General features: G+C 37.2%; 1 protein-coding gene across 1 annotated transcript in view; it reads right to left on the reverse strand.

Moving 5' to 3' along the window:
• Positions 1-583: 583 nt before the first annotated feature.
• Positions 584-16,377, reverse strand: part of PPP2CB (protein phosphatase 2 catalytic subunit beta) — a 34,067-nt gene continuing 18,273 nt past the window's right edge. The window contains exons 2-7 of the mRNA XM_042983137.1: positions 11,654-11,863; positions 9,873-10,046; positions 7,502-7,591; positions 7,230-7,391; positions 5,200-5,318; positions 584-1,290 (exon numbers count right to left, since the gene is read on the reverse strand). Of these exons, the coding sequence (XP_042839071.1) occupies positions 1,218-1,290; positions 5,200-5,318; positions 7,230-7,391; positions 7,502-7,591; positions 9,873-10,046; positions 11,654-11,863 (828 nt within the window). The 3' untranslated portion in view covers positions 584-1,217. The remainder of the gene's footprint in view (positions 1,291-5,199; positions 5,319-7,229; positions 7,392-7,501; positions 7,592-9,872; positions 10,047-11,653; positions 11,864-16,377) is intronic.

Consider the following 16,377-nt stretch of genomic DNA (forward strand, 5'->3'; position numbering starts at 1 on the left):
TGAGATCACGACCTGAGCCAAAGCTAGACACTTAACAGACTGAACCACCCAGGTGCCTCTGTATTTTGGTTTTTAAAAGATTCTTCTTAGCTATAGAATATTCTACAGTTAAAAATTTTTTTTAAACATTTATTCAATTTTGAGAGAGACTGGGGGAGGGGCAGAGAGAGAGGGAGACTCAGAACCCAAAGCAGGCTCCAGGCTCTGAGCTGTCAGCACAGAGGCTGACGTGGGGCTCATACCCATGGAACGCGAGATCATGACCTGAGCTGAAGTCGGACACTTAAGTCAACTGAGCCACCCAGGTGCCCCTGGAATATTCCACAGTTTTAGCATACAATCCATACTTCAATACATTAACACGAACCACCTACTGAAATCATGTTTAGAAAGAAAAAATGGCTTTTCCATGGTCTAAAAGATACAGCTTACTAGTTCAATTTTTCTTCTGAAAATAAGCCTTATACAAAGAACATTATACTTAAATTACCTCAACACAACTGTTTATCACAGGTCAAGAGGTTTTATTAAGTGTCAAAAAAGCAGAACTTTCATTTAAAGTGTACCACAGTAAACCAATTTGTTTCTGTTTAAAATGGAAAGTTTATTTGCTCAGTACACCAAATAGGATGCAAGCACTGTCATGACAAATATACAGAAATATGCAGATCAACATAAAACAGTAATTTAGTTTAAATGAAGGGAAACCTTTTTAAATGTTATGACAACATACTCCCAAGAATCTTTCCTTCAGTTAATTTAACTATACATTTCAATAAAATAAAGGGTAATGGATTAAGTGGAAGTTAGCTTGCGAATTTTTCTTAAAAATAAAACCCAACTCTATCAATCCATGCCAGTTAAACACTAGAACTAAAATTTCCAAGTAAGTGCAAAAGGAGATGAAGGAGTTAGTTACCTTTTTTGCTTCAACAGTCCAGAGGAAAATGGTTACTACAAATACAGCAGGCAAACTGTTAAGACTGACCGATCTAGAACATAGTGTTGTACTAAGTTTCAGTCTCAAATTGTGCTAAATGCTCATTAGTATGGCACATTTTGGTCCATGATATGGTTTTAATGCCAAGACAGATCCCAATTTGTTACAGAAACACATAGATTACTGTTGCTTTTTTTTTGTTTTGTTTTTAAATATATATATTTTAAAAAGCCAGGTATACTTCCACATACAAAGGCAGGTTTTTCCCAGGAGGAATTTACAGGAAGTAGTCTGGGGTGCGCCGGGTAACATGAGGCTCTCCACGACGAGGTGCTGGGTCAAACTGAAGGCTATATGTGGCAAAAAAGAAAGCAAATAAAGGACTTGAAATTGCAAGCAAGTTAATAAAGAAGACACTGTGGTAGAGCAGTGCTGTTTCCCATTTTTACTATGTTGTTTACAACTATTCCGATTTTCTAATTGAGTCAATTTTGGCAGTTTGTCTTTCTAGGAATTTGTCACCATACAGTTACTCACTGTATTCTAATTCTTTTTATTTCAGTAGGGTCTTGCAGTGATTTTTGGTAATGTGAATCTTTACTCATTTTTGGTTGGCCTGTCAAGGCTTTTTAAATTTTGTTGGAAAGAACTTCTGGTTTTGACTTTTTTCTATTTGTCTACTATTTCATTTTACTTCCTTCCAAATGCTTGCAGTGGATTTAGTCTGCTCTTCTTTTTCTAGGGTCTGTAAAGTATAGTTAGGTTACTGACTTGAGATCTTTCTAAAAATCTGATTTTTAATATAGGCATTTACAGTTATTTATTTCCCTGCAAATACTGCTTTCATCAAATCCCATGAGTTTTGGCACATTTGGGTAGAATGTTCCATACATGTTAAAGTCTCCAACTACTGTTGAACTTACCTCTTTCAGTTCTGTTCGTTTTGCTCCATAATTAAGTGCATTTGTTTATAACTGGTATATGTTCCTAATGGTTTGACTCTCATCATTGTGAAATGTCTTCGTGTAACAATTTTTATTTTGAAATCTATTTTTGTCTGATACTAGTATAACGAGGTCAGCAGTCATGTGGTTGCTGTTAGCAATGGTATATCTTTTTTTACCTATTTTCAACCTATTTGTTTTTAATCTAAATTATGTTTCCCGTAGACATCATAAAAGCTGGATCTTTAAAAAAACAATCTTGATAATTTTTGTCTTTTGAGTGCATTACTCAAACCACTCATTCACATTTAATACTGATATGACTGGATTTATACCTGCCACTTTTTGTCTTGTTTCTTGGTTCCTACTTTAACTGCTTTTTTATTAAAAGCATATTTTGGGGTGCTTGGGTGGGTCAGTTAGTTAAGCATTGGACTCTTGATTTCAGCTTGGGTCATGATCTCAAGGTTCCTGAGAACAAGGCCCATGTCAGGCTCTGGGCTGACAGCGCAGAGGCTCCTTGGGGTTCTCCCTCTCTGTGCCCCTCCCCTGCGCTATCTAAATAAACGAACATTAAAAAAAATAATAAAAGCATTATTTTCTAGTGTGCCATTTAAATTCCTTTAATAACTTTAGCTATTTTTCCTAAATTATTTTGTTATTGGTTGCTCTAGATCTTAACCATACATCACTTAACTTATGGAATTCTACTTAAGATTCATAAATTCTAGTGATTTAAGAGACATTTCTACTATATAGTAAGCTCCTTTCCATTTCCTTTTTTTGCTACTGATGTTATGTTACAATCTCCAAAATGCATTATCATAATTACTATTTCATATAATCTCATGCCCTTAAAGAAGCTGAGGAGAGTGTGTAGATTGTTAACCTTCTCATTTTTTAAAATATTAATTTATTTTTGAGAGAGAGAGAAAGAGTGTGAGCAGGGGAGGAGCAGAGAGAGACACAAAATCTGAAGCAGGCTCCAGGCTCCGAGCTGTCAGTACAGAGTTCGATGTGGGGCTCAAACTCACAAACCGCGAGATCATGACCTGAGCCGAAGTTGGATGCTTAACGGAGACTGAGCCACCCAAGTGCTCCCAAAGTTTATTTTTTAAGAGAGTGTGAGTGGGGAGTGGCAGAGAGAGAGAGGGGTAGAGAGGATCCAAAGCAGGCTCTGCATTGACAGCACAGAACCTGATGTGGGGCTTGAACTTAGGAACCACAAGATCATGACCTGAACCAAAGTTAGACGCTTAACGGACTGAGCCACCCAGGAGCCAACCTTCTCATTTTTTATTCATATTCTTCCTTTAGACTGAAGTTATCATCAATTAAGAAACACACATGACAGTAATTGCAAATAACAGTATAATTTCATCTTCATAACTGATTTAAAAACCAGCTGCATGTGGGTACAAAAAATACAGATGTATTTGTAGTACAGTTGAACTTTTAAGAAATGTGAAACACAAAAGGGCTAAGAACAGCCTTTCCTGGCTTCCTTGGATCACAGTCAACACTGGGAGACAAGAAGACTATGCATATATATTAACTATACCTACAACAGGAATAATTAGTGTAGCATTTGGGGGCATTCTTTTTTTTTTTTTTTTTTTTTTTTTTTTTAACCACTTGAGAGTGAGCGCATATGTGTGTGAGCTGAGAAGGGGGGCAGAAAGAGGAGAGAGAAAATCCCAAGTAGGCTCTGTGCTGTCAGCGCAGGGCCCGATGCAGGGCTCAATCCCACAAACATGAGACCATGACTTGAGCTGAAATCAAGAGTTGGACAATCAACCAACTGAACCACTTAGCTGCCCTTGGGGCATTCTTGAAAACATTCTCAAGCCACACACAGACTGTGTTGGGTCAGACAGTTTATCCCCAAAATTCATATTCATTTAGAACCTCACAACGTGACACTATTTGGAAATCAGGTCTTTGCAGATGTTATCAGATAAGATGAGGTTATACTTGATTAGGTTGAGCCCTAAATTCAATCTGATGGTATCCTCAGAAGGAACACACAGAGGAGAGTGCCACGTGAAGACAGAGACAAAGACTGGAGAGATGCATCTACAAACCAAGGATTGCAGGAGCCAGGAGAAGCTAGGGAGAGGCAAGAAAGGATTCTTTACAGGGAACATCACCATGCCAACCCCCTGATTGCAAACTTTTAGCCTCCACATATGTGAGAATAAATTCCGTTCAGGAACCCGCTTGGTGGTAATTTGTTACAGGAGCCCTAGGAAACTAATCAACAAAAGGGTATAACCCTCAATGGTACTAGGGCTTAAACACAATCTCTAATCAATTACTGGCTAATAAACAAGTTCCTCTGACCCAGAAGTAACTCCTAGGAAGCCAGGCTTAAAATCCCAAACACATACATCTCTGACAGTCTGGAAAACTACACTTTATGTCATCCTTAAGCTTGTGCCCTCTCAGGACTAATTACACACACACACACACACACACACACACACACACACACACACACACACTCAACATACTGGTGCTTTGTTGAACTGTGAGCTAAAATGTAAATTCTTTCAACTGTGAGAGCAACTTCTAAGCCACATACATTTCCAGCCATCTTACTAGTTTAGGGTGGGCCCTAAAATTTCACTGACCAAGGAGGCTTCAGCACAACCTCTGACCAATAGCTAGCCTGTGCCTACAGAGAGGGGACTTCTAAATAACTTTGTTGTGTAGTTTAACAGAGGCTAAAAGATTAAAACCAGATAAAAATATGAGCAGGGTCCAGAGCAGAGTGACTGTGGAGTAGTTTCTGTACAAGGGATCTGGAAAGAGGAAGGGAACACACTATGGCTCAAATCCCACAGATTGTGGCTGTTATTACTGAGATTTAGATTTTTTAGAATGTTTCTCTATAGGTTGCATGCATTTAGGACAATATTCAAAAGCATGTAATAATTGTTTAAAATCACTTTTTCTAGTTAAATGGTTGTCTCTGTTGGGGAGAGGGTTTGCCAAGTTCCTTACTCCACTATTTGAGAAGCAGAAATCCTCTTTTTTTTTTTTTTTAGAGTTTATTTGAGAGAGCGAGCAAGCAAGCATGTGCAAGCAGAGGAGTGGCAGGGAGAGAGACAGAATCCCAAGCTGGCAGCGCAGAGCCTGACGCGAGGCTCAATCCAAAGAACTGTGAGATCATGACCTAAGCCAAATCAAGAGTTATAAGTTTGACTGGGAGACACCCAGGAGCACCAGAAATCCTATATCTACATTTAAAGTTTTCCTTCTAAAAGCAATTATATACAATTTAAAAATTGTCTTTAACATCAAGTTACTTACAAGGAGTATTTTAAAGTGTCATCTAATTCCATGATAGCAGCCTGGTTCCCACAACGATAACAGTAATTGGGTGCGCTGAAAATGGTAACCACATTCCGATCATGACACCAATTGTATCCCTGCAGCATTAAAAAAGGCAACACAAAATATTTCATTATAAAATTATAATATTGACGCAGGTAAGTTTAGAAAACTAAATTGAAAAATTATAAATGTTCTTGGAGGAAACGTAGTCTTCTCTGCTACCTTATATGGTATCCATCCTTAACACTGTGCACCTGCACTGAATACTCAACTGTTGTGCACAGGGTTCTGTGACACGGAGGCTCAGTAATGGTGCTGTTCTACTTAGATCTATGCTTCAGCTCTTGGCTACGATGTGTATTAAAATTTCTCCCACAATGATGGAAGATTTCACATAACTTCCTTATAAATTGTATCAACTTTTGCTTTATATGTTTAGAATCTGTTTATTACTAGGTAAACAAAAACCTAGAATTATTTCTTCCCTAGATCACTAGGCCAGTTTTTATCAGTAATGACCTCTTTTTATTTCAAAATATACCTTTTATCTTAGAGCCTATTTGATTCACATTATTAGTTGACTTTGGATAACTAATTGATATGCCAACATACTATTTTCCCTCTCTTTCTAGGCTGCACTGTCCTGTTTTACTTCTTAAGTTTTACTCTCTATTTTTTCATTATGTTTTAGATTCATCCCAAGTTAACAGCTGAATTTTGATTATCTACTTCAGACTTTAAGTATTTTAGGGAAATAAAAATTTTCATCCATTCACATCTCTTATGATTACTGATAGAATTAGGTTTATCTTTTACTGTATGAATTTATAGTCCTTATTAACCATATTCTCACTCCTCCTGCCTCAATTGGGTTGAAGTTTTCTCTAATATCTTTATATTTTTTATTATTATTTTTTGTAATGTTTATTATTTTTGAGACAGAAAGAGAGCAAGCAGGGAAGGGGCAGAGAGAGAGGGAGACACAGAATCGGAAGCAGGCTCCAGGCTCTGAGCTGTCAGCACAGAGCCCAATGTGGGGCTTGAACCCACGAACTGTGAGATTATGACCTGAGCTATAGTCGGCCGCCCAACCGACTGAGCCACCCAGAGGCCCCTTTCTCTAACATCTTGAAGCTACTCCCTACTGGTTTGAAAAGATAAAACTCTATTTCTATTCCTTTAGTATTTATAAAACAGTAACATCATGGTAGAGAAATCTGGTGGCCACTACCTTAACTGATTTAAGCAGATACCACCAACAAACTATAGGGTAAACAGATTCCATGACTTAAATATGATGCACTGAGAAGCATATCACATTATTCTGCAATATGCCTACCAAAAATGTATATCCTGAATCATAAGGAAACATCAGTCTACAAAATAAAACTGCTTGTAGTCTTCAAAAATGTAAAGATTATGCACAACAGAGAATCTGAGGAATTATTTCTACATCAAAGGAGTCCAAACAGCATGATCCTGGATTATACATAATTACATACATAATTAAATTTTCCTATCAAGAACATTAGTGGTATACTGAAAAACTCAAATGAAGTGTTTAGATTAGATCATAGTAATAATGCAAATTTCTGGACTGCAGGAACTATACTGTCATAATATAAGAGAAAAACCTTTATTTTTGCAAAATATACATGGAAATTTGGAGATAAAGGAGTACCATGTCTTCAATTGGCATTCAAGTAAGTTTAAAAGAAAGTAATGTGTGCATGGAGGAAGGGAAGCTGGAGGGTAGAGATAGAATGATAAAGCAAAGATGAAAATATGTGAAAATTTTTGTATTTGCAGAATCTGAGTGTAGGATACAAGGAAATTTTTTGGTAATATTTTTGCAACTTTTCTCTGGCCAACTAGTACTACCTGCTAAAACCAGCCAAATATTTTCTTCATTAATTTAGGTAATAGGGAGGACTATTTCATGAAGCCTTATTATAGAGATATAGATTTATTTGAAATAAAGATCATCCTACAGGAAAAGGACATACCTCCATTACAAGTTGGTGAGCTCGAGAAACCAGTGTGAGACCGTTGGCATGGTTAAATGTTTCAGAAATGTCTTGTCCAAATGTGTAGCCAGCACCACGTGGTGAAATACCCCACCCACCACGATCATCTGGATCTGACCACAACAGATCACACATTGGGCCCTAGCCAAGAAAAGTAAGTACATGTCATAAATTATTGACAGTTAAGTTTAACTCTTTTAGCTTTACTACAGTATGGTTGTATTTATTTTTAAAATTAAAACTAAAATTACCTCATGTGGAACTTCTTGTAAACGATCCAAGGCTCTTATATGATCCAGTGTATCTATGGATGGAGAGAGGCCACCATGAAGGCAGAATATCTGTTTATGAATTAAAAAAAAGAGAGAGAGAGAAAAAAAGAGTGTTTTGTTAAATGCTGAAAGTTAACAGAGAGTCAATAATGGTTATTATAAATGTCAATCCTAATAGCTCTTCTTTTCAAAAGTTTAATAATACTTGGAAAGTTTATAAAATACAGTGGAAAAGGAAACAAAAATCACATCATCAGAGACAGTTGATACTTTGAAATATTTCTTCTTGGGGTGCCTGGGTGGCTTAGCTGGTTAAGCATCTGACGTGGTTTCGCCTCAGGTCATGATCTCACGGTTCTTGAAATTGAGCCTGAGTCAGCCTACATTCTGACAGCGTAGAGCCTATTTAGGATTGTTTCTCTTCCTCTCTCTGCTCCTCCCAACTCACGTGCACGCCACCTCTCTCAAATAAACTTCAAAAAATTTTTTTCCCCTTATATTCCTAAATATTTTGTATACGGTTTTTTTTTTTTCCCTTCTCTAGCGGATGTGAGTTCCATTCTTGTGATTCATCATTACATTTTCTGACATATAAAATTTTTTCTCATATACCAAAGACTATCAATTCCTGCTCCATTTTTCAGCTTTCTTAAGAGTTCTCTAGTACATAATCGTGTTAGCAAAAATATTTGTTAATTTCTTCTCAATGTTTATTCCTTTTAATTCTTTTTATTGATCAGTGCACTGGTTAGAACTTCCGAAACAAAACTGAGAAATACAAATTTGGGGAGGTGGGTGGGTAAAATATCTATTCCCAGACCCATCCTCAAACTTCTAGGGAAGTTTTAAGAGGGCATTTTTCTCCTGATTTTGATGAGATTTCTGATGTTTTGCTGATTAAGTATAGTCAATGTAAGTTTATTCAATTAGTATTATTTTATTTTACTACTTAAATGAGTTTTATTTTTTGGTGCTTGCCATGTCTGGTTTGGTATTGAGGTTATACTAGCCTCAAAGAATGAATTTTGAAGCTCTCCATCTTTGCCTAACCTCTGGAACACAGATGCACCTTAAAGGTTTGGCAGAAATTTGCCTATAAAACTATCTAGACCTGGTTACTTTTCCAATTCCTTCTAAGTTTGGTAGTCTATTTACACTGGCCTAATTTCCTTAAAAACTAATTTGCCAAAATAAATTTCATGTATTTTTTCAAGTTCAATAGAATAAATCTGTACCCTATGTTATTGTGATTGTAAGTAAGCACATTCACATTGATAGTAATGCCTTCTCATTCCTAGTGGTTTTTTGGTACCAATTTCTGCTTTTATCTTTATTTCTTAAATGTTTATTTATTTTGAGAGAGAGGGAGAGAATCCCAAGCAGGCTCCGTGCTGTCAGCACAGAGACTGACTTGGGGATCGATCCCATGAACCATAAGATATGACCTGAGCCAAAATCAAGAATGCATGTATGAGCTGGGGAGGGGGCAGAGGGGGAGAGAGGGAATTTTAAGGAGACTCCACAGTCAGCATGGAGCCCAACTAAAGGCTTAATCCCACGACCCTGGGATCATGACCTGAGCCTGATCCTAAACTAAGAGTCAGATGCTCAACCAGCTGAGCTACTCAAGTGCCTGAAAGCATGCCCTTCTTAGTGAGAAGGTCTAATACACAATATTACTTCTTGCAATTACCATGAAAACAGGAATAAAAAGTTAACGGTAGTCAGCAAACTGTGTATGTGTGGAGCTAGTTTTAAAAAACAGCTTTGCTTTACTAGTATTGCACATCAGGGTCTTAAGCATTTATTTATGGTATTTATCTATAATAAAAAAAGCATACTGGCAAATACTTTGGCCAAAATATTTATACATCTGAGAACAACAGGGAAATCTTCTGGTTACAATGTGCATAAAACTTACCCCAATTCCATATTCTGAAATTTTAATTATAAGGAAAAGCAGAAAAAGCTAAGGAGATGTGGGTAGGATGTCACATGTAAATCTAAACCCTAAATTACTATCAGAAAATCTTTTTTTTTTTTTTTTAATGTTTTTTTAAATTTATTTTTGGGACAGAGAGAGACAGAGCATGAACGGGGGAGGGGCAGAGAGAGAGGGAGACACAGAATCGGAAACAGGCTCCAGGCTCCGAGCCATCAGCCCAGAGCCTGACGCGGGGCTCGAACTCACGGACCGCGAGATCGTGACCTGGCTGAAGTCGGACGCTTAACCGACTGCGCCACCCAGGCGCCCCTACTATCAGAAAATCTTAAAAAAACAAAACAAAAAAACAAAAACACAGCTTTTCTTTTATTCCCCCCTCCCCCCACCATATAAGCACATACACACCTGTCCATCTACTAAAGCTGTAAGTGGAAGATAATCAAATAGATCTGTAAAATATTTCCAAACATTGGCATTTCCATACTTTCGTAGACATTCATCATAAAAGCCATATACTTGGGTAATTTGTCGGCTTTCATGGTTTCCTCTCAATATTGTAATGCGCTCTGGATAACGCACCTGGAGGAAAAGCAAAAAAAATTCATGAAATAAAGCATATTGTTACTAGTGTTAATCTTAAGCAAATTTCTGACCTATTTCTTTAAATGGCTCTTTTGTTTGCTATTACATTAAATGCTAATTCTTTTTCAGAGTTAAACATCTTCTCATTCTTTGACTGACCTTTGAAATATTTATGGTCCTTCTTCATTACTATTTATACCACCTTCATTGGAATCTTATTAAGTGACATTACTGTTAATAAAATTATATATTATGCTTGGTATTTAATGCCTTCTTCATCCTCAAATAATTACTAGTCTTCTAGGTCTTTCCAGACACTATGATATCTTACTGCTAAATGGATACCAAAGGTCAAAGATTTGAACCCAAGACAAACTACTCTATACAGCAACTTGTCTCTCTCCTTTCAATTTTTATTTCCCACGGAAAGACTGTATTTGCTAACAAAAACACAAAAATAGGCCCTTCCCAAATCTGGGCAAGATTTCAAATGTATTTAGTCTCCTCTTCATAAAAATACACAGAGACACACCTTATAAGCATACTATTTAGTTAGGAGTGTGTCTGATAAGAAGTATGAAAAAGCATCAGATTCTGTAAAGCAAATTAACCAAAAAGCTGCATATGCATACTTCAATTTATACGTATTTATTAACTAACCATTATGTGTCCAACATTAAGCTCAGTGTTTAAAAGTAGGTGCCAGGTCCACATAAATGCAATATGTGACTTATGCTGTTTAGGGACTAATCTTACGAAGGAGCTATGAGACGTAAATACTTCAAGGCAATAAGCCACTATGGTAATATAAATTAGGAGTGGAAGAGTAATTTTCCTAGTACTTAAGAGTAGAAGGAACAAGGCTAAAAAAATGGCTGGAGGTTTCAAGAAAAATGTAGGACTTAAGCTGACTCTTGGCAGAAGGGGGTAAGAAATCAGAGTCATCTTGTGGGAAAATCTAATAAGGAAATAATGAAGATGGGCAGAGTGTTTTGAAACTCTGATTTGAAATAGAGTTTATGCTACCAACTACTAGCAAGCAAATTCAAGCTAGACTATAGAAGGCCAGCCAAAGGGTTTGATTCTGTAGGCAATGTGGAATCTCTGAAGAGTTTGGGGACAAAAAAGTAACAAGACGAAGTGTTAAATAACAGATTTAATCTCAAAGCATATGCAAGCAAGGCACATTTGGAGAGGTCAGAAACATTAGATACCACACTTACACTAGCTGAAGCTATGAAGTGATGAAGATATGTATTGTGTGACAGAAAAAAAGACACAGGAATAACAGACTTCTCAAGGCAAGAATTAAAACAAACTTATACTACCTGACTATGAGGGATACCTGACTAAAAAAAAAAAATGGTCCTAAGACTTCAGCTGCGAATTACCAAAGGGAAATGATTTACCAGGAGTAGGCAGGACAAGTTAAATGTTAACATTTTCATTTTTCTCTTTTTTACAAGATGTAAAATCAACGGTTATATTTTAAGGGGCTATAAATTGAATGGATCGTAAAATAGAACAGATGCTATGCAATACTGTCATGCTCATCTTTTGCTGGTTTGAGGCTTGAAAACAAAATTGAATTTCATTAATCATACCTTTAATGCCACAAGAAGAGTCACAGTCTCCACTGAGTAATAGCCCCTGTCTACATAGTCGCCCATGAATAGATAGTTTGTATCTGGTGATTTTCCACCAATTCTAAAGAGTTCCATAAGATCATGGAATTGACCATGCACATCTCCACACACGGTAACAGGACAACGAACCTCTTGCACATTTGATTCTTTTGTTAAAATTTCCTTAGCCTGTTAAAAGAAAATATGGAGAAAAAGATACCTTAGAAAACCATAAAACTAAAACCACAATGAGACACCACACTACATATACTAGGATAGCTAAATTTCAAAGGTAACAACTGTCTCTGAGGATGCAGAGAAATTGGAACTCTCGCACACTGTTAGTGGGAATGTAAAATGGCACAGCTGCCGTGGAAAAGTCTGGCAGTTCCTCAAAACGTTAAACATAGAATTACCATGTGATCCAGCAATTCTGTTCCTAGACATATACTTAAGAGAAACGAAAACTTAAGTTTACACATGTTCATAGCAGCTTTATTCATAACAGCCAAAAAGTGGAAACTACTCAAATGTCCAGTAAATGATTAGGGGATAAATAAAATATGGTATTGCTCATTTGATGGAGTATCATTCAGCAATAATAAGTACTGATACAGGCTGTAACTCTGAACATGTTAAGTGCAAGAAGTCACAAATGGGCATATGTTGTATGACTCTATTTACATGAAATATTCACAACAGGCAAATATACAGAGACAAAGATTAATGGTTGCCTAAGGCTGAAGGATTAGGGGATAAAAGCTAAGAGGTACAGTGTTCCTTTTGTGGGCAATGAAAATGTACTAGTATTGTTCTAATATTGTGGTAATATTTAGTATATCTGCAACATACTAAAAGTCAGTGAGCTGTATATTCTGAATGCACTGTATTTATTAGAAATATATCAATAGGAATTCCATCTCAAGAAATCTTTCATTTAAAAAAATAATCTTATTTGCATTTTTTAAAAGGTCAATACAGAAAAGTTACAAATCAATTATTCAAATGTTTTGTACTTCTTACACCAACTCATAGGCTAACATTCAACTTCCTTATTCCAACTATTTTACATTTGAGTCAAATTAAAACATAGCATTAGTCAGGGCTCCTGGATGGCTCAGTCGGTTAAGTGGCCGACTTCAGCTCAGGTCATGATTTCACGGTTCAGGAGTTCAAGCCCCGTGTCAGACACTACACTGACAGCTCGGAGCCTGGAGACTGCTTCGGATTCTGTGTCTCCCTCTGTTCCTCTCCCCTTCTTGCACTCCTGTCTCTCTCTCTCTCAAAAATAAATAAAGATTAAAAAAAACAAAAACACAGCATTAGAAGGCCTTGAAGGACAGGATTTATGTGTAAACAATGGCAAAATACGTACACAGGCTAAATTAAAGTTCATTAAGTCTCATCTACCCAGCAACTTTGCCTAATAGAAAAAGAGCCCAGAAACAGAGAAAATTAAAAAGGCCTCTTAAAGTAATAAAACAGATATGATAAAAGTTTATGTACCTCCCTACCAACCTGCCAGAAGTCTCTTAGGCCTTCTTTTAGGCCTAGTTACTTAATCATGTGCAAAATTTTAATAAGCTATTTATAGTTTCCAGATCTATGGTAGATGAGGAACAGAAAACCATGAAGAATAAGAGGGAAGAATTGGACCAACGAAGACATACAAAGTAAGGCGAAGGTAGAGAAAATGACATGGCAACAAAAGTCAAACACTAAGGATGAAGCTTACAGTAGGACCTGGTAGAGGAGAGCTTAAGACTGTAGGAGAGTAGAATTTTAGGGACAGACATCTCTCTGCCTTGGCAGACGTGATCATCTGGAGAGCATTTAAAAACATGAATTTTCAATGTCTATACAGAAGTTTCTGCTGCTCTGCATCTCTGTCAACGCTTTAACATTCTTGCCAATGGGTCAGAAATAGTCTCTTTTAATTTGCAACTCTAACAGGTACACTTCTTTTAAAGTAGCTTTTTATGTTTACTGGTCATTGGATTTTTTTTTTTTTTTGGTGAAATACTTACAAAATTAGCCTAATTTTCTATTTGGTTGTTTATATTTTCCCTATAGAGTTGTACCAATTTTTTTTTTAAATTATGAATATTCACCTTTTATTGGTTTTACGCATTTTAAATATTTTCTCTCAATCTGGGGCTGGTGTTTTTATTTTGCTTCTAGTGTCACTAGTTAAGTTTCTTTTATTGTTTCAAAGACAGCCAAATCTATTTCTTTTCCTCCTTTATAGTTTCTGGTGCTTGGGTCTTGTTTTAGAAATTGTTCTCCACAAGTCCAAAAAGGCACTCCTGTATTTTTTTTTTTTTAAGTAGGCTCCCCACCCAGCACGGAGCCCAACGCTGGGCTTGAACTCACGAGATCAAGACCTGAGCTGAGATGGAGTCTGAACCACCCAGGTCCTACAGCACTCCTGTGTTTTTATCCCAGTTTGCCTTTGCACATTTAACAGATCTTGAACTCAGCTGGAATTTGTTATAACGTAGGGATTCATTTTTTTAAAAAGATTTTCTTTTTAAGTAATTTCTACACCCAAAGTGGGGTTCAAATGCACAACCCCAAGATCAAAAGTCGCATGCTCTACCGACTGAACCAGCTAGGCGCCTTTGGGAACTTTTTATTTTTCTTAGTGGTTACTCAGCTAGTCCAGCACTATTTATATAGTGCCAGCCTTTTGTAAAGACCAACATTCTGTTTCCTGATTTCTTATTTGTACTGGAAACTGCCCTGTACACTTTCTCAGATTCCCTTATAATTCTTTTTCTTAGGAAGCTGCCTGTCGGGGGGACTGGGTGGCTCAGTCGGTTGAGCATCCAACTTCAGCTCAGGTCATGATCTCGTCATGGCCCATGAGTTCGAGCCCCACATCAGGCTCTGGGCTGACAGCTTGGAGCCTGGAGCCTGCTTCAGATTCTGTCTCCCTCTCTTTCTGTCCCTCCCCTGCTCATGCTCTATCTCTCAAAAATAAAATAAAACATTAAAAAATATTTTAAAAAAAAGAGAAAAAAAAAGGAGCTGCCTGTCTTCTGAACTGTACTGCTGTCATCACTGATGGTACCCTGAGCTGGCTTGAATTTAAGGTGAAGTTGTGGACCTGGTTGGTCCTCATGCTGAGCCCTAACTATGCCAAGTTGCTCCTCTATTTCCAGGCATGGAATGACACATGGTGGGGATGTGGGATCTGGTTTATTGAGCAAGTGCTGAAGGCAGGATGCACAATCCGGAAACAGGTGGGGGTCATCTGGAGTGCACCTTGACCAGCGGGAAGAGGGAGTAAAGAAGGGAAGAGGGAAATAAATTGCCAGCCTGGTTTTTCCTTTCATGGACTTCTCTGAGGTATGATTTATCTGGACTTGGCAGAAGCCTCACCTCCCAAGGTAATGCATCATATATCACATTGCTTCACAGCTTTCTCACCTGATTTTTGGGCTACCTGGGCTTGTACAGTCCCTGAATAAAGTGTCAGCATCTTAACCTTGCCTCAGATTCCCTTCTCACTGGTCTACTACCCCTGCATCAGTAACAGACTAATTTAATTCTATGAGAAATGATGGTAACAGAGAACTGAGAATCTCTTCATTATTCCTTTTATTCAAAATTATTTGGTTTTGGTCCTTTCATTAAACCTGTCATATGAATTTTAAAACTAATTTGTCAAGGCCTATTAAAATTTTGTTGAGATTTTGACTCAAATTGCACTGAATTTATATATTTGGAGTAGGCATCTTTAGAATACGAAGTTTTTACACTGATATAGTACTGACAATTATTTCAGATCTCCTTTATTCTTCAGTCAAGTTTTTTATTTTTTTATTTTTATTTTTGAGAGAGAGACAGAGTGTGAGTGGGGGAGGGGCAGAGAGCAAGAGCAAAACACAGAATCAGAAGCAGGCTCCAGGCTCTGAGCTGAGGGCACAGAGCCTGATGCGGGGCTTGAACTCACAAGCTGTTGAGATCATGACCTGAGTGCAAGTCGGACGCTTAACTAACTGAGCCACCCAGGCACCCCTGGTCAAGTGTCTTTTAATTGTCTAATAATGTCTACTTGTTATTGCAGCTGTCATACATAATCCAAGATAATCTATATTTGATACTGTACTGGGATTTAAAAAATATCTCTTATGCCAGATTTTTACATAATACTCTTATAACTTAGAATACTTAAAACTTTATTTAAAAAATTTTTTTTAAATTTAGTTTTGAGAGAGAGGGGGAGAACACAAGTGGAAAAGGGCAGGGAGAGGGAGACAGAGGATCTGAAGAGGGCCCTGCACTGACAGCAGAGAGCCTAATGTGGGGCTCAAACTCAACAATTTGAGGTCATGACCTGAGCTTAAGTCAATCGCCCAACTGACTGTGCCACTTAAAATTTTATAGATTCTCTTGGATTTTTCATATACACTCCAGAATGACAATTTTTTTTTCCCTTATAAATCTTGTAATTACTAATGTCTTAGTCTGTTTGGCATGCTACAATAAAAATGCCATAGACTGAGCAGCTTAGAAACAACAGAATTTTACTTCTCACAGTTCTGGAAGCCTAAGAGTACGATTTCCTAAAACTTAGTAAGATCACACTCCTTTGACTTATAAATATCATCATTTCTTAAGTTAGAGGAAATTCTCTTGTCATGACATGGAATCTGCTCTATTTGAATTTCCTATTTCAGAAGTTAAAAGGCAATGGG

This window comes from Panthera tigris, chromosome B1, assembly GCF_018350195.1.
Source record: "Panthera tigris isolate Pti1 chromosome B1, P.tigris_Pti1_mat1.1, whole genome shotgun sequence".
Classification (NCBI taxonomy): domain Eukaryota; kingdom Metazoa; phylum Chordata; class Mammalia; order Carnivora; family Felidae; genus Panthera; species Panthera tigris.